Below are 22,779 nucleotides of genomic sequence, written 5' to 3'. Positions count from 1 at the left end.
GCGGGTGCAAGTGCTGTGCATTCACGTTGTTTCTTTCCAGTTCTCGGAAAAGCATTGCTACATGAGTCCCTCTTAGACCATTTATCTTTTAAAGAGTTCTCTTTAAAGAAATGCCCTGGAATTGTAAAAAGTGTATTTATTTTTAACTGCGAATGGTCAGAGTGTTGTAAAATTGGTATTTGCTGAATGCCGGGTACTGTGGTAGCTGCAGCAATAATAAAACACCCCCCGGGTGCTGACTGTGTATCACTGTCCAACCCCATTTCACAGATGAGCAATCCTCTTTCACAGATGAAGAAACTAAGGCTCAGAAAAGTTAAGTACTCAGATTTGTTGAGTATTGGACAATATTATCCCTACTTTAGAGATGGGACCAGTGAGGGGTAAGACAGAGTCTAAATGTCTTCTCACTGGATCTGCCATGCTCACTGTTTGATGTTAGGTGGTCTTAAATGCAAGGAAAATTCTTCAGCTTTGTACCACATGAAGTATTTTCCTTTTTAGTAATATTTGAGGTAGTGGTGTTAAACTCCAAGAAACTGAAGAAAGTGGGGCTGAAGTTGTCCTGACACCATGAATTTCTTGGTGCATTTGTATTTCTTTTTTTTTTTTTTTTTAATTTTTTTTTTCAACGTTTATTTATTTTTGGGACAGAGAGAGACAGAGCATGAACGGGGGAGGGGCAGAGAGAGAGGGAGACACCGAATCGGAAACAGGCTCCAGGCTCTGAGCCATCAGCCCAGAGCCTGACGCGGGGCTCGAACTCACGGACCGCGAGATCGCGACCTGGGTGAAGTCGGACGCTCAACCGACTGCGCCACCCAGGCGCCCCGGTGAATTTGTATTTCTGCATAGCTAAGCTAGCCCATGAGAGGAAAGCAGAGTACCCCGGGGAGGAAATATGGAGATGTGGTAGGATTTTTTTCATCCATTGAGTTGAAACAGACTGGTCAAACCGGTTCATCCCTTTAAAGGACTATACCTCTTGCCCTCTCATGGGAAATGTTAGGTTCTCTCCTCATTCAGAGATAGTTTCACTTAATTTCGTCTAGGGTTCCAGAGTCTCTGCCTTACCTCTTAGAAAAAAAATTATGTAGGGATTTAGAATTCTAGTAAAAGTCAGATCCAGGTTTTTAGTAGGCCTCTCTTGAGACCTGTGGCCCAGGTGTCTTCAGAAACATTTAGAAATGGAAGGTTGTCTGCAGAGGCGTGTCAGGTGGAAGGGTGTGGTGCTGGAGCATCTGAAGATGTGGTTCACTTCTGAAGGCTGAGTCACACACTTTGGAGACAGAAGAGTCCTTCCCAAGCCCATCTCCATTTTGTTAGGTGTAACTCCTGATGACCTAGGCAAGCTTAGGAATTCTTGTGTTATGCAACCCTTAAGACTGGAACTTTACAGTGGCGAATTCATTTCTGAGACCGGGAAAAGAAACGCTAATTTGTTGCTCTATCTGACCATGGTTTTGTTTCCGTTTTGTTTTTGCTTCTCTAGGCTCAGTATGAAAACCCACCACATATCTATGCTCTCGCAGATAATATGTACAGAAACATGATCATTGACAGAGAGAACCAGTGTGTCATCATCAGGTATGGGAAAGAACCTTATGAGGGCGTGAGACCATGCCGAAGTTAGCATTCTGTCAAGGAACAGTGCTTTTTCAATAGCTGCTGGGGTCAGAGGCTGGTTTAGGTACCTGGGTAACCAGCAGGTGATCTGCTTTGTCTTGGGTTATTTTATAACTCCACATCATAAAAGCTTTGTGTTTTCAGGGGATTGTGGTTCACACTTCGGTTGCTTAAGGCGTTAAGGCTTTAGGGCACGTGGTTCTAGCCTGACCTCTCTCTGATTGTCACTGGGCTCTGAGCTAACATCATAAAATATCTCCCCTCCCATTTGACTGCCTTCCCCCTGTATTGGAGACCCTTTATGTTGTAGGTACAATAAGCGTGTTTCACTATTTTGTCAACTGGAGTCCCTACGTCCCTCTTTTTCTTTTCCTTAATAACTGAGTAGTTCACATTTGAACTTGTTTTAGTATACTTTGTCATCGACTTTTAATCTTCTGAGGGCATCACTGGCAAACACCAGCCTTAAGTGTCTGTGGCTCCATTTCAAAATCCTTTCAACCTTTTAGCCAATTCTGTGTCTTTGCTGGGTTGAAGTGCTTTTACCATTTTGTTTATTTACTATTGTGAACATTTTCAAACATATGGAGAACGTAAGCATCCATGTTCCCATCACTTAGAACTTGACAGTTGTTAACATTTTGTCATATTTGCCTTCATCTCTTTAGAATTTTATGTATATTTTTTTAATTAAAAATATTTTTTTAACGTTTATTTAGTTTTGAGAGGCAGAGAGATTCAGAGGATGAGCAGGGGAGGGGCAGAGAGAGAGGGAGACACAGAATCTGAAGCAGGCTCCAAGCTCTGAGCTGACAGCACAGAGCCCGATGTGGGGCATGAACTCACCAGCCATGAGATCATGGCCTGAGCCAAAGTTGACGCTTAACTGACTGAGCCACCCAGGCGCCCCCTATATATATTCATTTTTGAGAGACAGAGAGAGATAGAGAGAGGGACAGAGAGAGAATATGAACAGGGGAGGGACAGAGAGAGAGGGAGACCCAGAGTCTAAAACAGGCTCCAGGGCTCTGAACTGTCAGCACCAGAGTCCAACGCAGGGCTCAAACTCACAAGCTGTGAGATCATAACCTGAGCCCAAGTCAGACCCTTAACCAACTGAGCCACCCAGGTGCCCCAGTTCTTCTATTTTTTTAACCGAAGCACTTTAAAAAATTTTTGAGTTCTGAATATTTACAAACATAGACAAAATGAGAAAGAGTATTATAATATAATAATTTCCTGTGGATCTATCACCCAGCTTATACAGATGTTCCTATATGGCTAATCCTCTTTTACCTTGTCCTTCATCCTGCCCCCACTTGGTTATTGAAAGCATATCCTAGGTAGCAAATTATTTCACTTGTCACTGATTTAAGATGTGCCTCTAAACTATCGTTCTTATCATACTTGATAAATGAATAATTCTTTTAATATATCTAATATTACCAGTATTCCAATTCCATGTCTGTCTTACAAATTCTCTTTTTTAGTTGGTTTATTTTTACTCAGGTTCCAAACAAGGCTCACACATGGCACTGGGTTATATGTGTCTCAAGTCTCCTAATCATTAACGGTTTTCTCTTATTCTTTTTGTTTTCTTGGCATTTACTTGTTAAAGAAAACATTGCTCCCCTGCAGAATTTTCCACAGTCTGGGATTAGCTGGTTGTATACCATGACGTTCCTGTGTCCCCAATATTTCATGTAAATCTCTATTTAGATCTAAAAGCTTGATCAGGTTCAGATTTAATGTTTTGGCAAAAATGTTTCATCCATGATGCCATGCCCTTAATGCTTGTTGGTCTCTCTTCATGTGATGTTCAGATTACCAGTGGGTCCATCCATTATAAATTCTCATTTCACATCATGGTTTCATTTGTGGTTGAAAAGCAGTTATTTTCTAATTCTGTTATTCCTTCCACATTTATTGCTGGAATTATTTAGTTACCCTAAAATACAATTTATGTGGGGAAACTAGATACAAAGCTTGATTTGTTGTCTTTATTTACCGATTTTCAAAGCAATGAGTTGATGCCCTAGCAACCTCCCAGGATAAAGTGTTATTTTCAGTATCATTCCAAACTAGTAGATTTTAAATATCTTGTCTGTTTACTTACATTGCAGTTTTTCTTTGGGGCTCAAATGGTCCTGTTTTTGGCCATTGGGAGCCCTTTGTATTGGCTCCTGTGTCCTTTGACATGACCCCAGTTGTCTTTGATAGTTTTCTTATCCAAGACATCAGGCTCTCAGGGCTCCTGGCTGGCTTAGTTGGTGGAGTGTGTGACTCTTGATCTCAGGGTTGTAAGTTCAAGCCCCATGTTGGCTGCAGAGATTACTAAAAATAAAATCTTAAAAAAAAAAAAAAAAAAATGATGTCAGGCTCTCTTGTACGTTTTCTCCTGATCCCTAGAGTCAACCATTTCACCAAAAAGTCCTGGTTCATTTTACTGGAAGATGGTACTTAGAGACCATCAATCTAGTCATTAAGAGTGCTAACAGGCAAAGAAAAAGAACTTTTTTTAAGAAAAACAATGAAACATGAGTTCATACTGATAATTTCCAGTTCATTTTTAAGATTATAGGATTTTTACTTCTCTGGTTTTTATATTTGTACCCCATTTTTTCTTATGCTGAAAATCTTTGTTCCTGGTGACATTATCACAATTATTTGCTTTATACTGTGTATGTAAAAAGTATCAATATAAATGAGTAAACATATATAATGGATAAAACACATAAGTAGTTTTGTTAATGCTTTAAAATAACTACCAATATTATTAATAGCAAAACTGAGTTCACTTTAAAATTTGTTTGTTATTCTTTTTGTCCTTTAGATGTACAGGCAAAATATTGAGTTTTAAAAGTCAATTAAAAGAATCTATTTCTGTGTCTTTTGTGCCAGTCTAACCTAACAGTTAGGTTCATTTATTTTATTTTGGATTTTAGTGGTTTAAAAATTTTAATTTTGTTTTATAATTACATAAAACATTTACATGATTCTGAAGTGAAAACTATAAAGCAAAAACACTGAAGCCTTTCAAGGGTAAATACAGACTTCAAGTATTTCAAGGTAAATACAGACTTCATGACATTTTGCCTCTAAATATTTCCATATATATCTCTGGAAAATAAAAAACGCTTTCTTTTTTTGTACCAGGATCATTATCACAACTAAATAATTAATAATAATTTCATATCATCTAAAATTAAACAGGTCCACATTCAAATTTCTCTGTTACAAACATGTCCTTACCCACAGATTTATGTAAATCAAGGAACACTGGTTGCATTTTGTCATGACTATTCTTTTTTTTTTTTTCTTATTCTACCATAGTTCTCCTCCTGCCCCCATTATTTTTTCATGCCATTGACTTGGTGAAAAGAGCAACCTCATTTCCTGATAGACACCTTGTAGATTTGTCTAATTGCTCCCTCATGGTCTAATTACACTGAGTCCTTCAACTGGACTTTCTGTAAATCGGAAGTTAGATCTAAATACTTAATTAGATGCAGTTAAGCTCCTTTGGAAGGGGATACTTGGATGATGATGAGTTGTTGCTTAGCAGAAAATGCTTCTGTTTGAACCCAAGTGGAGCTCACTGGCCAATAGATAATAGATAGGAGGCGTTTCCTTGCCTGGCATTACGTTAGAGAGTATTGGGTGGGTTTTCAGACACACTCCCTTGCCCTTTGTCCTTCCTCCCGGGACTCTAGTGAGATGAGAAAGAAGGGACTGGTCTTGTTGCCTGAGCTTCACAAGTCTGGAAACTGCTTCAGTGACCCAGCCTTCCTGTCTCCCACTGTCACTTCCCCCTCATCCATCCCTGCAGGTGCACGGGCACTGGAGCAGGACCTGTGTTCTTTAGGATCCTTCTCCCAGCTGTTCCGGTGGCAAAGACTTGAACACCCTGCTCTAAGGATTTCTGTTGCAGTGGCTATGCTATAATTCAGGTGATGGTGGAGCAAGGATCTGCTTTGGCTTCTGACAATACCCAGAGTTAGGGCACACTTCACAGGCTAAGGGACAGTGCTTCATAAGACTGCTTGCCCTTTGGACGCCAGCTGCAAGTTTGGGGGTTTCAGGTCACCCTCACTCTGCCCAGCTAGATAAAAATTCAGGGGTTCCCAGCACCGTTGGGTCCAATAATTTACCAGAATAGCTCACAGAACTCATAGAAGTGCTGTGCTTACAATTATAGTTGTATTATAGCAAAAGAATACAAATCAGAACCACACAAAAGAAGGTCTGGAAGGGGTCCAAATGTGAGGCTTCTGCTCATCCACTCCCCCTGGAGTCATGGATGGTGTCACCTCCTTCCATTCATCTGTGAGTTGGTGGTAGCGTGGCCAACCGGGAAAGTTTACGCAAAATTTGTTGTCCAGAGTTTTAATTTGGGCTCAATCACACACGGCCTGCATGGCTGACTTTAGTGTCCAGCCCCCCATGGGGCTTCGGGCTAACACCTATAGTCTCTAGTTCCTCCAGGGGTCAGTACTTATGTGATGCTTCCCAAAGCCCTTATCATAAATCATTGTCCAGTTCCAAAGCCCCCAGGCAAACAGAGACACTCTGTGAGGCAGGATATTCCAGGGCCCTAGGGATTACCTCCTGAGACAGAAGGCAAAAGCCTGACCTCTCTTTACTACCTAAGAGCCATAGTTCATCTGCTTTGAGAAAGTAGATTTGCTATCTGCGTGATGCTGTGGCTCACTCTCACCAGCTCTGTGATCCTGGGTAGCAAACCTAACACTTGTCTGGGCCTCAGTTTCTTCATCTGTGGGTGGACGGATCTCCCAGTTTGGGAACTGTCTTCCAAATAACACTAGAGGAAAGCGAAGGCAGGGAAATGCCGTTTGGAGTAGAGAGGCCCAAGTTTGCAGCCACTGACACTGGGAGAGCTGTGTGCTTGTTCACTTGGGGCTGAGTCAGACGCTGTTGGCCTGAATGCATTTGGGAAGAGAAAACAACCTAATTTTCCTGGGGGCTGGAAGGGAGGCCTTGTCCTTGTGCTAAGGGCTTCTGCCATAGCTGGTCAGACTAGGAATTTTTAGTATCATTTAATTAGGAAGTACAGAATTAATGACCTAATCTCTCCCATGTTCTTTTAAGAGACCTCACCGCCCAATTTCCCACCAGGTGTCACTTTGTCTACAGGATGAAATGCACACTTCACATGGGATGGATGATGGCAGCACACAGAGGCAGTATTATCAGTTTCCTCCCAGATTTACTCATGTTTTCACAAGACATGGATATGGTGACAGGATGGACAGATGGGTGACCATTGCAGGACAAGAAATCAGTGTAACGAATTTAAAAAGAAAGAACTCAAGGAAGAAGACAGGCTGCTTTCTCAAGTATAGGCCTCCATCAGAGTCTTGGTCCTGAGTTTTGCAACTGTCTACAGACTTGATTTGTGAAAATAGCTGGGGTTGAGCAGGCTCAGGTAGACTGACACTGGCCAACCACACTCATGAATGAGTATGGATTAGACTTTAATTCATGATTTTATAAGGAGAATTCTTCCCTGGATGGTCAGTTAATTGTTTCCCTCATGAACACAGTCCACGAGGAGAGCCAGATTCCTGTTTCCAGTTTGACTTCAGAGCAGATGGATGAGCATCTTGGTGAATGTCCTCAGAGCATGGCCCCCATAACTATGTGGAGACAGGGAAGGATGTTGCTATACTCCTGAGAAGTCTACTTACCTGGGGAAAACCCATAATTTCTGGTGTTTATTTTCCTGTCCCGACTCCCTGGTAGGTTAGACCCCTTTCAGTAACCTACATTGTCCTGCCAACCCCTGCCATCCTTTAGGTTAAGTCTTAGGAATAAACACCCAGGATTTGCCTTAGGTGTTCCCCCAAGTCTTCCTCAATAGCTCACTGGCAGAAAGGCTGGAAAAGTGGCTGCTGTAGATGCTAATTTCATCCACCGTGCCTTGCATTCTCCAATTTAACTTTCCAGGGATAAAGATTTCCAATTCCCGAACTGCCTTTATTAGTTCAGCGCCTATAAAGAAATCTAGACTCCGCATCTAGAGATCCTGTTTCAACTGATTTATGGTGGGCCCAGAACATCAATATCGTTTTTTTCCAAGCTCCCCAATTTTTCTAGTTGAGAACCAAGACTAAGGCAACTGGAATCCTAATTCCCAGTCCTCTTGTCCACTAGTGCAGGTGGATGCACTTCCTGAATGCCTGCCCTCTGCTGGGCGCTCTCCGCAACAGGATGTTTCCCCATCAGCCTCACAGCCACTCTGGGTGTCGGCATTATTGTTTCCCAAGGTTTCATCCAGGAACGGAGGCTTAAGAGAATTCTAGGATCCTCAAATTAGTAAATGGCAGAGTCTCTATTTGAACTTAGCCCTAGCCTGACTTTAAACCTCATGCACTTTCAATACACGCTACCGTATTTGAGCTAAGTGCTCAAATGTCCCACGTTTCAGTGGAGGTGTTAAAGCTACCATCTACTATGAGGTGAGGTTTGTTATCCAGGACTTGAGCTCCTAGGGTCAAAGTCTCCCCGCCCCCCACCCAAGCACAGATGTTTGTTTTAACCTAATCCTTTATAGGTTGTTGGCCATGCAACCCAGGCAGCTGATGATTATGCTTTGTCATCAGTAGAGGACAGACAGATGGACTTAATGAAAGATCATGACCTTACTAATATGTTAATCTCAGTTTCTTAACAAGAATGCATATATAAGTAGGTGACCATATCTGGGTCATTTCTTTATCTTGATTGACTTGTTATCCCGGGGCATGTGTGAGGGGATTATGGATGTATATTGATGCATGCATTTGGTGTGTTCTGTTAAAGAAACCCTTCATCAGTGGAGGAAGCCAGCAGGCCAGCTTTACAGATAACCCTGCTTTTCACCCCGCATTATGTTCCATTCGAGCCATGTAGTTTTAAGTGTGTACGTGTATCATTTGTATTGTTTTTTTTTTTTAATTTTTTTTAACGTTTATTTATTTTTGAGACAGAGAGAGACAGAGCATGAATGGGGGAGGGGCAGAGAGAGGGAGACACAGAATCTGAAACAGGCTCCAGGCTCTGAGCTGTCAGCACAGAGCCCGACGCGGGGCTTGAACTCATGGACCGTGAGATCATGACCTGAGCCGAAGTCGGCCGCTTAACCGACTGAGCCACCCAGGCCGCCCCTCATTTGTATTGTTTTTAACGTTTATTTTTTGAGAGAGCAAGAGAGACAGAGTGTGAGCAGGGGCTGGGGGGCAGAGAGAGAGGGAGACACAGAATCCCAAGCAGGCTCCAGGCTCTGAGCTGTCAGCACAGAGCCCAACACGGGGCTCGAACTCATGGACCACAAGTCATAAGACCTGAGCCAAAGTCAGACACTTAACTGACCGAGCCACCCAGTCACCCCTAAATGTATGCACTTATCAAAGATACCCTGATGTACTACTGAAAACTATGCCTATTTGGCGCATAAAAATAAAACAACTGTGTATTATAAAGTGGACCTTTTTGAAATAATAGAATTCTGATATTAAGTAAGCATTGAATAAATATTCATTTTGTTCACACTTTCAGACTTTAGGAACTCTTGAGGATGTACATGGTTAATATCTGTTTAAGAAGCTATCTTAAGTTTCAATGGATACGTTCATTTGATAAATTTATAAGGAGATGTATTTAAGTTATTTGAGTTCTTCTCAACTAAAAGTTGGGATCATTCTTTATCACATGGGCATTAACACTGTCATATTACATGAAGACGTGAGAAGGTACTCCAACTGTGAGAAGTAAGAGAGCCTGTATCCCCAGGGCTGGGCTTTCTCCTAAACGGTGGGTTCAAAAACTGTGGCCCATTGTTGTCAAAGTTTGATCGGAACAAAGCTATGTCCGTTTGTTTCACATGATCTCTGATTGTTTCTGTGCTTCAGTGGCACAGTTGAGTAGTGACAGAGAACATATCTGGGCCTGTACAGGAAAAGTTTACCAACTCCTGCCTGAAGCACAAATGTATCATCGTAATAGTCTCCTTTATGTGACATACCAGTGTCTCAAATTGCACAAGTTCATAATGGTTCTTTTTTCATTTTACCCCAAAACTTACACCTCCACAACTCTCTCTTCCAAACATGGTTGCCAGAGAAATGCTCCTATTTTATCATTTATTTAATTTTTTTAATGTGTATTTATTTTTGAGAGAGAGAGAGAGAGAGCACAAGTAGGGAAGGGGCAGAGAGAAAGAGGAGACACAGAATCCGAAGCAGGCTCCAGACGCCCCCGAAATTATTATATCATTTAAACTATGTTGCACTTCTGCTAAAACATCTCAGTGGCTCTCCATTGCCTAGCAGAGTCCAAAGTCCCTAGCTTGAGACACCTCTCACTCTATTTTCTGCTACTCTAACCAAATTGCTCTACTCTTTTCCCTCCGGTGGGTCAGGTTCACTTCCATCTCCAAAGCCTTGCCTGGGTTGTTCTCTCCGCCCCCCACCCAAACCTTTCTCATCAACCTCAACCCAGTGATCTCTCTACTTTCTGAATTTCAGTAGCAACTCATATAGTCCTCACTTTCACCACCTATTTAATAATATTATTATTTGATTTGCATGTGCTCATTTTAAGTCGTTTTTCAATCTTTGATGACTAGAAACTGTTGTTAGGCTTCTGGGTTTCTCTGGTACACACAATAAATGTTTATTTACTGATACTTTTGAAGCTGAAACACTTGAAGTGAGCTCTAAGTACAATTTGCATTTAGATAAGGGGGAGATCACTTTGGACTACAACAGTCAGCAAAGGGGTCACAGAGATGTTGGGTCTTGATTTGAGTCTCCCCCCACCACACCCCACTGCCAACTGAATCTGTAGAACGAAGAAAACATGAATGGCCTGGGATCTTCTGGAACCGATACTGTGTGATGGGGAGAGAGTGGGGAGGATGTCATTGTGGTTGTTAAAAGTTTCTGCTGACAAACTGTCCTTATAAATTACCTGTGGGCCAGAACTGGGCCTTCCTCTTCTGTTTCTATATTATAGCCACATTGCTTTAGTGCCGGACTGGTCGATTTGGGGAGGTAAGTGTGGTTGGGTGACAGGTCCCTCTTTGAATGACAGGCCGGGTGATCTGAGACAAACCTGCAGACCTTGGCAATGTCTTGCAGGTCTCTGAGCAGACACACAATGCACAAAAGTCTGGTTTGCAAAATCGAGTCCGCTGGTAGAAAAGACATGGGACCTTGAGAGGATACAGATAGCGAGTGAGGTTATGAGGGCCTGACCTGAGCTGGACAGGCAAAGGGGAGACTGATGTGTGACATTCAGTAAGCCTGTGAAGCACTACGAGAATAGGAGGTAAACATGGACTCTGGAGAGTGCCCACAGAAAAAAACACAACAGCTCTGGCTGCATTAGTATCATTGACATCGATGAGTTCCTGAAGACACGAGCAGACACCTGCGATTCCAGTGAATGAGCAACCCATAGCTGCTTAGCTCATTCATCTTCTGTGCTACAAAATCCAGAATTCAAATTTGTGTTTTAGAATTACATAGTGTTACCTTTGGCTCTCTGAGAGGCATCATTGCCAATCTATGTAACAAAATAATCATGGTGTGATAAAAGAGAAAGGAAGACCAGCAAGTTTTTCACGTATTCGTTATCATCTTTATATTACCTTCTTGGCAGTATGGCCAGAGGCATTGCTAGAGCCTTTGCTAACTGACCTCTGTGGGGACTTACGGGGCCATGGAGAACATTGATGTGGCAGTTTTATTGCTGCCATCAAAGGTGAATTCCTATCACTTTTGGCCCACATCAGCTCTTGCCATCCTAGCTTGTTTTAAAGATGTGTTGTCAGTTGGAAAGCATCACGTTGGGTGCAAGTTCCTAATTTTATTTTTTGCTGCAACTATTCGGATGCAATTGTTTTTTACAGAAGAGGGCATTCCGTCCTTGATGGATCCAGCACTAGTTTGCAAAGTCTTCATAGGTGGCATCCTGAGTATGTGCCGAATAAATATTGTTTCAGGATTAAATAAAGGGATGAGAGGGATTTTGAAGGTACATCAATAGCATTTGGTGACTGAATATGAAAATTTTCATAGAGGAAAAGGAGATGGGTGTCACTATTGGGTCTAAGATTTCTGAATCATCTGCTTCAAAAGACATCTTGGATTTGAACCCCTAAGGTTTGCAGTAGTAAAGGTTAAAGATTAAAAGATTTGGGGGCACCTGGGTGGCTCAGTCGGTTGAGCGTCCGACGTGAGCTCCATTGCATAAACTCCATTGCTCCAACTTCGGCTCAAGTCATGATCTCGCGGTCCGTGAGTTCGAGCCCCTCGTCGGGCTCTGTGCTGACAGCTCAGAGCCTGGAGTCTGCTTCTGATTTTGTGTCTCCTCCTCTCTCTGCCCCTCCCCCACCTGTGCTCTGTCTCTCTTTCTGTCAAAATAAATAAACATTAAAAAAATTTTTTTTTAAAGATTAAAAGATTTAAAAAAATCAGAGCACCTCTAATATTTGGCTTATATCCCATCTCTGCTCTCTGCTTGTGCACCTTCAAATGTCTCAGGGATTCTCAAGCTGCCTTCCTGTCTTTGATGTATTTCAGGAACCTTTTATTATTAGCATTGGAACTCTTCTGTGTCTGTTGGTCCACTCCACTTCTTGTTTATCCCAGCGGCGTTGGCCTTCGAAGCTCCCTGTCCCTCCAGCCTGGCTTTGGGAGGCCCTGTCAACCCACACCCCTGGCTGGGGTCTGCATGAGGACTGCCCTCTGGCTGTGGGCTTGAAAAGCAGGGCCTCAAATCTACCCTTTCCCCCCCAAGCTTGCTGCAACTCTTACCTTCCAGCTTGTGTGATTGTTGAAATTCCTTTATCACCAAAGAATGTTGTTCAGGAAGGCTGACTCACTAGCTAATTAATATATTATCCCAAGTCATAAGAGTAGCTTTTTTTTTTTTTTTTTTTTTGAGGATGTGCTTTGAGTCTCAACATCTTTCACTGTCCCCCTTTACTCGTTTCAAGAAATTGAGTCTCAGACGTAAGGAGCCGTGTTAAACACCTCACATTTGAAATGTGGCAAAGCCGCACTCCAAGCCCGGGCTACCTGGCTCCATTATTATAGTCTTTCCACTTCTCCCTGATGCTGTGAGCCAGCAGGTGTCAGATTGTCTGGGCGATAATCCGTTAGCACCCACTGTCTTGTGGTGTAGTGGAAAGAAAGACCTGAGGGCTCGAGGCACAGGGTGGACTCTATTCTGTTCTGTATAAACTGTGTGGAGTGTGCCAGCTTCAGTCACTTCACCTACAAAATGAGGATCAGTGCCTTAAAGGGAAAGCTGAATGGGAAATACCCATAAAAATGTTTTTAAACTGTTAAGAAGTGATGTAAAATATTTGCTAATAACATTGAAAAGACTTTCAAAGCTAGTAAGTAGCTGAGCTGAGGTTCAAACTTGGGTTTCAGACTAAACATTGGGTTCTTGCTATTACATCAGTCTGGGCCAACAAGAGCATGGCTGTGAGGCCGTTTTCTTGGCAGACTAGAGGTGAAATTTTGGTCTGCTTGACAATAAAAATTGATTGGGAAGAAATAAGAGCTCTTTGTCTTGTTCACACTTTCCTCATTATGTGAAAGAATGAATTTTTATCATTTACTCAGTAGCTTTGGCAAGTCTGTTTAATTTTGTATTTTACATTCTTAGCCATTGCATGTACTTGAGGATTTATTTTTCGATGTCTTGACGGTACCTGACAGGTGACCCCTTTCTCCTCAGCCCTGGAATCCCCCAGGTGGGCAACAGAGATGCTTCACCTCAGACTTCCTTCTTTCCCAGATCCAGGAGGGCTGCCAGGAAGGGAACGTGTGAATTGAATCTTTGAAGACAGCTGTCCAGAACCTTCTTTGATGTGTTTCTCGTTTTTTTTTAAAAAAAAATTTTTTTTTTAAGACAGAGAGAGTGACAGGCATGAACAGAGGAGGGGCAGAGAGAGAGGGAGACACAGAATTTGAAGCAGGCTCCAGGCTCTGAGCTGTCAGCACATAGCACGATGTGGGGCTCAAACTCGTGAATTGTGAGATCGTGACCTGAGTCAAAGTCAGACGCTTAACCAACTGAGCCACCTGGGCTCCTCTGTTTCTTGTTCTTGATCACATCTTGTCATGTGATCACAGGGATGCAGGCTATTATTTGTTAGTTCCCTCTGTGTGTGAGAGATAATGAATGTTTTTGGCAGAAGCCTTCAAGAAGTGTCTATCAGCAAAGACTCAGGTGTAGGTAAAAATTTGACTATGCTATGAACTGTGCTATTCACAGAGTTACTTTGTGGAACACTGTTGATTTTAATTGACGGGGAAACCCATATGAGGATTTAAAATATATGCCCTCATTTGAAAGCAGTAGAGCTCAGGCATTGCCAGCAATGCCACTCACTAGCTATGTGTCCTGAGCAAGTTGCTTAGCCTGTCTCATTAAAGAATGTGGATAAGAATAGCACCTACCTCACTGGGCTATATCACTCAGATCAAATGACTGATATATGTGAAGCCCATACAACAGTCTCTGACGTGCCTTAGCTGCCCACTGGACAGTGCTATAATTATCACCTCCACTAGTTTGCTCCTTTCAAATCTCCTTTGGAATTGATGTTATTTCTCACCTTCTGGATTATTCTTCAAACCCAAATATGTTCATCCTTTGAACTCTAGAATTAGAGAAAAATATATTTTTTTTAACTATCCCTGTATTTGTTATCCTTAGGTTATACCTTTTGAAATAAGAGTCAAGTTCAATACTAATAAGCCCCTCTATCAAAGAAGTAGGGTTTGAGAGAATCGGTCCCAGTGGGAATTTTTCAGAACTTCATTCTCTTATGAATCTCCCTGCCCTGTTGACACCATTAACCTCCAGCTCCCTTGGCTTCCGTGATGATTCGTCCCCCTGCTTCCCCTCGTGCCTCTTCATCCTTTCCATCTTGAGCAGTCTTGAAATGTCAGTGTCATTTAACATGCTTTCAGCTGCAAACAACAGAAAATCTAACTCAAACTGGCTTAGAAATTAAGGAAATTTATTATCCCACATAACAAAACATGCAGAGGTTGTACAGACCTCAGGGCTGGTTGCTCAGTGGTCCATTGATGTCATCAAGGACTCAGGTCCTTTCCACCTCTCTGCTTCACAGTCTAGACATCCTAAGATTGGTTCTGGTTCCCCTTGGTGGTTCCAGGTGGCAGCCAGTGGCAATTAGAGTGATATATTTCCTTCTTTACCTCCTAGAAGAGAGAGAAGCCTCTCCCATTAGTCCTTCCCTTCAGTCTAATTAGGTGACTTTGTTGATATGGACTCTAGAGTTGCTGGGGGTGGGGGGCAGGTCAGGTGCAGATGGGTTTCGCTGAGCATGGGACCAGCTTCTCTAATGCCCTATGCCTGGTGTGCCAGGCAAGATACCTGAACCAAGTCAGGAAATTGTCAGGGAAGGGGGGGATGGAGGAAAGAGCTTGAGTGGGACCCAACGGGGGCCACTATGGTCCCAGTGTGGCCGGTGCTCAGTCAGGCTTCTCCTTGGTAGTCTTACTCTCACTCATATCATAGTATTCTCATCCAGAACATTTCCCTATGCTTCAGACTCACATTTTTAACTATCTGCTAGCCATCTCTATCAGCCACTGATCCAGACAACTTAAAAAGGATATATATATATATATATATATATATATATATATTCACATGTACACAAGTGAACAGATATTCTGTTTACTTTCTCCCCCCATCCTCAGACTTGCAACTTTGCCTGTTAACACTCTTTTAAATGATTTATTTTGAAGTAATTCTAGTTGTACAGAGAAATGGCCAAAATAGTTCAGATAACTCTTCTATCTTCTTTACCTAGCTTCCCCTAACATTTTACCACATTTAGGCTCTCTCCCACCACTTCCCCCTCCATACACACACGTACTATTATTATTGATATTACCAATGATATTACTTATTTTTCTCAATCTTTTAAGATCAAGCTTCAGATGTGATAACTCATCACCCCTAAACTCTCCAGTGTATATTTCTTAAAAACAAGAAGCTTTCGTACATAACCAGTTATAATACTCCAAATCAGGACATTGATAATGGTACAGTGCTACCTAACCCGTAGGCCCCATTTTTTTTTTTAATTTTTTTTTTCAACGTTTATTTATTTTTGGGACAGAGAGAGACAGAGCATGAACGGGGGAGGGGCAGAGAGAGAGGGAGACACAGAATTGGAAACAGGCTCCAGGCTCTGAGCCATCAGCCCAGAGCCCGACGGCGGGGCTCGAACTCCCGGACCGCGAGATCGTGACCTGGCTGAAGTCGGGCGCTTAACCGACTGCGCCACCCAGGCGCCCCATCCCATAGGCCCCATTTACATGCTACCAGTTCTCCAGGTATCTCACCTTCCCTTTTCCTCCAGGCGTCTTTCCAGGAATACAGTATCTCTTCAGACTGTCATTTTGGAACATTTCCTCAGATTGCAGGTGACACATTGTGGGGTTTACTCAATACCTGTCAATGTTTCTGCTCTTTGTAGTTTTAAATAAGAGTTCAGGCATTTAATTTGGTAGGGTGGCCTCAGCTTGGATCTGTCTGGTGATTCCTGCTGAGCAGGACTTCAAATCAACACTGTGCTCTTGATCAGCTGGTTGGGCCTATACATGTCTACAATGTTTCTTCTGGTTAAGTTTACCGTGTTTTCTTTTAAGACATGTTAGCGTTTTGTGGGCATATTCTAGATTATGGCAGCACCCTGCTCCTCATCAAACCATGTGTGGACTGTACATCATCCAACATTAGCAATATCTCGATCTGTGCAAACCCTTTCATACTGGCCCTTGTGTGCTTGACGTGTCCACATCAGTCTCTGTACTTTTTTACTCATTGACACAGTGACGTGTTCCAGGCTCAGCTTGCGTTTTCCCTGGGCCAGCCCTGGAACTGGACATTTCTTCCCTTTAATTCGTTTATTATAATATATATATTTATAATTATATATATAATTAATATATATACCACACACACCACTCACATACTTATGAATATTTCTGTGTGTGTATGTACTGATACTTTTCATTCCAACAGTTAAAATGGATGCCTTTCTTTTTTTTTTTTTTTTAACGTTTATTTATTTTTGAGACAGAGAGAGACAGAGCATGAACGGGGGAGGGTCACAGAGAGAGGGAGACACAGAATCTGAAACAGGCTCCAGGCTCTGAGCTGTCAGCACAGAGCCCGATGCGGGGCTTGAACCCACGGACCGTGAGATCATGACCTGAGCCGAAGTTGGACGCTTAACTGACCAAGCCACCCAGGCGCCCCTGGATGCCTTTCTTTTTATGTTTATTTATTTTGAGAGAGAGAGAGAATGAGAAGAGGGCAGAGAGAAAGGGAGAGAGAGGGAGAGAGAGAGGGAGAGAGAGAGAAAGAATCCCAACGCAGGGCTCAAACTCACGAACCATGAGATCATGACCTGAGCTAAAATCTAGAGTCAGACGCTTAACCCATTGAGCCACCCAGGCGTGCCAAAATGGATGCCTTTAATACCAATCCAACCCCTCGGGGTCTTTACTCTTTTCAAATCTATTAATACTTTCTCTGACAATCAGAGTTTTGTTTTGCCTTATTTTCAATATATTCATCAATTGCTCGATCTAATTTGTTTGCTCAATCTGATTAGTCCCCTGATCACCGGCCATCTCTTCCATTCATTATCTCTATGCTCCCCTCACCACCACCCCCACGGCTCTGAGTCCCGGCCCACCAAGCCCACTGGCCCTCACCTCTAGGTGGCCCCTCAAATGCCCTTCACTACTCTGCATCCTTAGTCTCTGGGCTCCTACGACCACATGATTTCGCATCGCTGGCCTGGGGGTTATTTAAACTCTTATCTTAGTGATATGGCATCCACCAGCTCCCGAGGCCCCAAACTGAGATGTCACTCTTGATTCCTTCTTATCCATCTTCTGCCGTACTCCATCCCTTGCCAAATTCTACCAGTTGTACTTCTAATAGGGCAGGAGTTTACTCCCTTCCATCTCTTGACACCCCTTCATCTCCTTTGCCTGGCCCCTGCACACCCTTTGAACCTGGCTGTCTCCTTCCAGTTCAGCCTCCATGCTCCACGCATGCTTCCCATTAATGACTACAGCACTTCCCAACTGTGCTGAGCACCGCTGGGGTGTGCGAGCTGGCTGCAGGTGGCCCACTGCTGGGCATACATAATATTAAAGAATGTACGGAGGATGATCCCATGTTTAGTTTTATTTCAGTGTTCCTGCTTCAATCAGAGAGTAAGTCTGTTCTGTGCTCGTATGTTTTAAAGCCTCTTGCTGATCTCTTTTTTTTTTAAGTTTATTGATTTATTGGGGGGGAGGGGCAGAGAGAGAGACAGAGAGACAGAGAATCCCAAGAAGGCTCCATTCTGTCAGTGCAGAGCCTGACTTGGGACTCGATCCCATGACCCTGGGATCATGACCTGAGCCAAAATCAAGAGTTGGACACTCAACTGACTGAGCCACCCAGGCACCCTGAGATATTTTGAGACTAGGAAGGGAGAGATAGGAATAGATGGGCGAATCTTCCAAATGATTGACTCTCCTTATGCTATGGGATATCTGCTCAAAAAATATGACTGAAATGTTTTCACATTTGCTGGAGTAAGTTGAAGTGAATTGAAAACACTATTGATCTTTTTAATTTTTTTTAATGTTTATTTTTGAGAGATAGACAGACAGAATGCAAACGGGGGAGGGGCAGAGAGAGAGGGAGACACAGAATCCAAAGCAGGCTCCAGGCTTCAGGCTGTCAGCACAGAGCTCAATGTGGGGCCCGAACCCATGAACCGTGAGATCATGACTTGAGTCAAAGTTGGACTCTTAACTGACTGAGCCACCTAGATGCTCCAAAAACACTATTGATTTTTAAGTGAGGAATAACTTTTAGACTTCGAAACGCAATTATGGTCCTTGAATCCAATTATTAATATACCATTGTAAATAGCTTTTTTTATCCCCAGAACATTCTTTCCATTTCTTTGAAATTTTAGCATATGTTTCTATTTCTATAGCTAATGCACACAACATTATTTCCTGTTTAAATTGATATTTCCTACGAAGTCTGTCTTGACTTTGTTCTAAATTTGTTTGGTTCACAGCCAGCTATATAAGAACTAGGGAGTTAGTTAAAAATCTTATTTCTAGGCACTGTCCTTGGAGACTGGGATGCAGTGGGTCAGAAGTGGAGCCCAAACATAAGCATTTTTTTTCCCAACGTTTTTATTTATTTTTTGGGACAGAGAGAGACAGAGCATGAACGGGGGAGGGGCAGAGAGAGAGGGAGACACAGAATCGGAAACAGGCTCCAGGCTCCGAGCCATCAGCCCAGAGCCTGACGCGGGACTCGAACTCACGGACCGCGAGATCGTGACCTGGCTGAAGTCGGACGCTTAACCGACTGCGCCACCCAGGCACCCCCAAACATAAGCATTTTATTTTATTTTATTTTTTTTCAACGTTTATTTATTTTTGGGACAGAGAGAGACAGAGCATGAACGGGGGAGGGTCAGAGAGAGAGGGAGACACAGAATCGGAAACAGGCTCCAGGCTCCGAGCCATCAGCCCAGAGCCCGACGCGGGGCTCGAACTCACGGACCGCGAGATCGTGACCTGGCTGAAGTCGGACGCTTAACCGACTGCGCCACCCAGGCGCCCCAACATAAGCATTTTAAAAGCTCTGTGAGGGGTGCCTGGGTGGCTCAGTCAGTTGAGTGTCCAACTCTTAATTTTGGCTCAGGTATGATCCCAGGGTTGTGGGATCAAGCTCCGCATCAGCGTGGAACCCACTTGAGACTCTCTTTCTCTCTCTCTCTCTCTCTCTCTCTCTCTCTCTCTCTGCCCCTCTTCCCCACTTGCTCCCTCTCTCTAAATAAAATTTTAACAAAATTTAAAAAAAAATGAAAGTACTTTAAGGATTCTCATTGGCTGCTGGATTTAGGGACCAATGGGACATTTTTCTAATTTAAAGCACATACAGTTCTAGAGTATTTTTTTTTTGTCCACTTTAGAAGTCAAGTGAAAGCAATTAAATTAAGAAAGACTGCCTATAACTGTAAGCAGAGCAACTTTCCCAACTGCTGTGAGATGCAAAGCAAATAATTTTGGATATGCTGTATAGTGTCTGATACTTTCTTTTCACTTGGGTTTTAGTCCAGGGGAAGAAATGATATTTTCCCATCCCAAAGGGCCAGTATAATTATGGTTGTATATATTTTAAGCTTCAAATAATTATGTAACATTCCGTTATTGTACCATATTCTGAGCAAGTTACCAGCCTGATCAATAAAACGTTTTTTAAGTGTTTATAAATGGAAACCAAGAGATGAAAATTCCAGTCAATATTAAGCCAGAACTAATTATTAAAAAAATTTTTTTAACATTTATTTATTTTTGAGACAGAGAGAGACAGAGCATGAACGGGGGAGGGTCAGAGAGAGGGAGACACAGAATCTGAAACAGGCTCCAGGCTCTGAACTGTCAGCACAGAGCCGGACGCGGGGCTCTAACTCACAGACCACGAGATCACGACCTGAGCCAAAGTCAGACGCCCAACTGACTGAGCCACCCAGGCGCCCCCAGAAGTAATTATTTTAAAGCTTCTGAAAAATATCACAATTTTTAGAAAGTAGAAGTTCTATTATTGGACCTGGTTTATTTATCTTAATATGTGAAATGAATTACGTTCCAGTATTATTCTGTTCTTTTGCTTCCAACAAAAGAGATAAAATAGTTCATGTCTGATTTCACTAATAATCAAAGACACAATGGGGGAATCACTATACTTTGATTTCATAATTCTGCTCAGATTTGTCATTTTTCCTTTTCTTTCTTACACACACACACACACACACACACACACACACACACACACACACACCTTTCTTCAAGGAATTCTAAACATGAAAATATGTTTACTCATCCTGATAAGGGAACTTGAAGAATAATCTGAAGAAATTGATCAATGTTGATTATCACTGTGGTGTGTGGTTCCACTTTTTCTAAAAATGCTGTTTTTAAATATCTGGAATATATAGGTAATTACGTGTCTCAAAACTTTTAAGAATTGAGAGAAATCACATCAAAAGAAAAAAGAGTCATCTACACACCAGCCCTTCAATAAGTCAGAAATGTTTCTTTTTCTTTTTTTAAATTTTTTATGTTTATTTTTTATTTTTGAGAGAGGGAGGGAGAGAAAGAAAGAAAGAAAGAAAGAAAGAAAGAAAGAAAGAAAGAAAGAAAGAAAAAGAAACAGAGACAGAGCATGAATGGCGGAGGGGCAGAATGAGAGTGAGACACAGAATCTGAAGCTGTCAGCACAGGGCCTGACCTGGGGCTCGAACTCATGACCTGTGAGATCATGACTCAAGCCGAAGTTGAAGTCAGATGCTTAACTGACTGAGCCACCCAGGAGCCCCTCTAATTATTTTAAGTGTCTGTGTGATATTAGATTGGGTGGTTGTACCTTTGCTCTCTTGGGCTTTACAATATCCTTGAATGTTCACATTATTTGCAACATTATAAAATGGAGTTTCGTTTGTTGACAAAACGTATGCTTCAGATGAGCAAGAGTGCATGATTTGACCCTGGATCTAGCATGTAAATCATTTGATTACGTGGACCATTGAAACAGATCATTTTCTTGTTGAAACTGAAATATTTACTACCCCTCCTTGTGCCTTCGAGTAAGCATGTCCTCTGCAAACAGTGTGACGTTTCATCCCAGACTTTCTGGTTTTCTACCTGCCGCCACACCTTAGGGAATTTCAGTTTGGTTTCCCTCATCATGTGACCTGCAAGCCGGGAACTGAGTACTGGGATGGTGAATGGTGGGAGTTGTATTGGTGGGGTCAGACCTTTAGAGACCCTCGAAGAGTTCCCGCATTCTTCCCTATAATCTCTCTGATTAAACATGTATGAGGTCAAGGAAATTCAACTAACTTCTGAATTTTCCTCTGATGGCTACCTTAATCCTCTTTGTGTTTGTTTTGTTTCAAAATATCCAAATTATTTCCAAATTTCACTTTCTTTTTGAAGGTAAGGGGTCACCTAGCTTGGATGGACCCTAAGCAGACATGGCCCCTTTTCTTGAGTAAACGGGCAATTGATAATAGTTCTTGAGGTTGGGTGTTCATAGACAAACATTTGCTCTGTACCCCGAAATTCTTGATCACCAAGAACAAACAAAAATAGTGTCTCATGAACTCTTAGCAGCCTGAAGTTCTCATACTAGCCTTCACCATTATTTTACATGATCTGCCCTCCGTTAATTAATTCTATCATGGAAACCCAGAGGCAACCAATAGAGAGAGGAGAAATCTGACTGACTTCAGTGGGTTTTGAGTTGAGGTCATCATCAATTCGAGGGGATTTTGAAGGAAGAACGGGTATTTTCAAGAGCAGACTATACACTGGTAACAAAAGGGTTTCCCCATGCAGTAAGGCCACCAAAACGGAAGGTAGTCTTTGTTATGCAGGATGTGATTAATATTGCCTCATTGTTTAATTTTAGAACTTCTAAAATAAAGTTGCTTGCATCAGTTCAAGGCACATCGTTTGAAACCTGAGAGTGCCTACGTTTTCCTTTTTTTTTTTTTTTTTTAATTACAGAAGTAATAATATGCATTACTAAAAGTTTGGAAAATAATGAAAGAAAGGAGTCTTCCACAGTATCTTTTCCTTTACCAAAACCTCTGCTAATATTTTGTGGTAGTTCCAGTCTTTTCTTTTCTTATGTATTTTTTCCTTTACGTGTTTTCATGTGTTTATATATCATTTGTATATCTGATTTATTTCACTTAACATTACTTTATATGCTTTTTTCCGTAAGTTTATAATCTTTATGTCAGTTGTAATTTCTGTAGAATATTCCATCCTTCTGATATCCCAAAGTGTTCCTAAGCATGTTCTCTGTTCACAGGCACTTAGAAGGCCTGGTCGTCTATTCTGGACATGGCCATTATCAAGACCTGGGTCCTCAAACCATGTTAATATCACTCAGACAAGTCAGGGAGCAACCTGCTGGGATTTGCCTTTCTCAACCAATATTGTGCATTTATTACTGAATTCCTTCATGTTTGCTTTCTTTTTTGTTTTT

The 22,779-nt window shown here is 42.2% G+C and overlaps 1 protein-coding gene across 1 annotated transcript in view; it reads left to right on the top strand.

The window, feature by feature from the left end:
- Window positions 1-22,779, top strand: part of MYO1E (myosin IE) — a 218,401-nt gene that overhangs the window by 97,111 nt on the left and 98,511 nt on the right. Inside the window, exon 4 of the mRNA XM_040492839.1 lies at window positions 1,493-1,587. Within this exon, the coding sequence (XP_040348773.1) occupies window positions 1,493-1,587 (95 nt within the window). The remainder of the gene's footprint in view (window positions 1-1,492; window positions 1,588-22,779) is intronic.

The sequence above is a fragment of the Herpailurus yagouaroundi genome, unplaced genomic scaffold, assembly GCF_014898765.1.
Source record: "Herpailurus yagouaroundi ecotype Mexico unplaced genomic scaffold, PumYag 184, whole genome shotgun sequence".
In the NCBI taxonomy this organism is placed as follows: Eukaryota; Metazoa; Chordata; class Mammalia; order Carnivora; family Felidae; genus Herpailurus; species Herpailurus yagouaroundi.
This window is presented reverse-complemented; position numbering and strand designations above follow the sequence as displayed.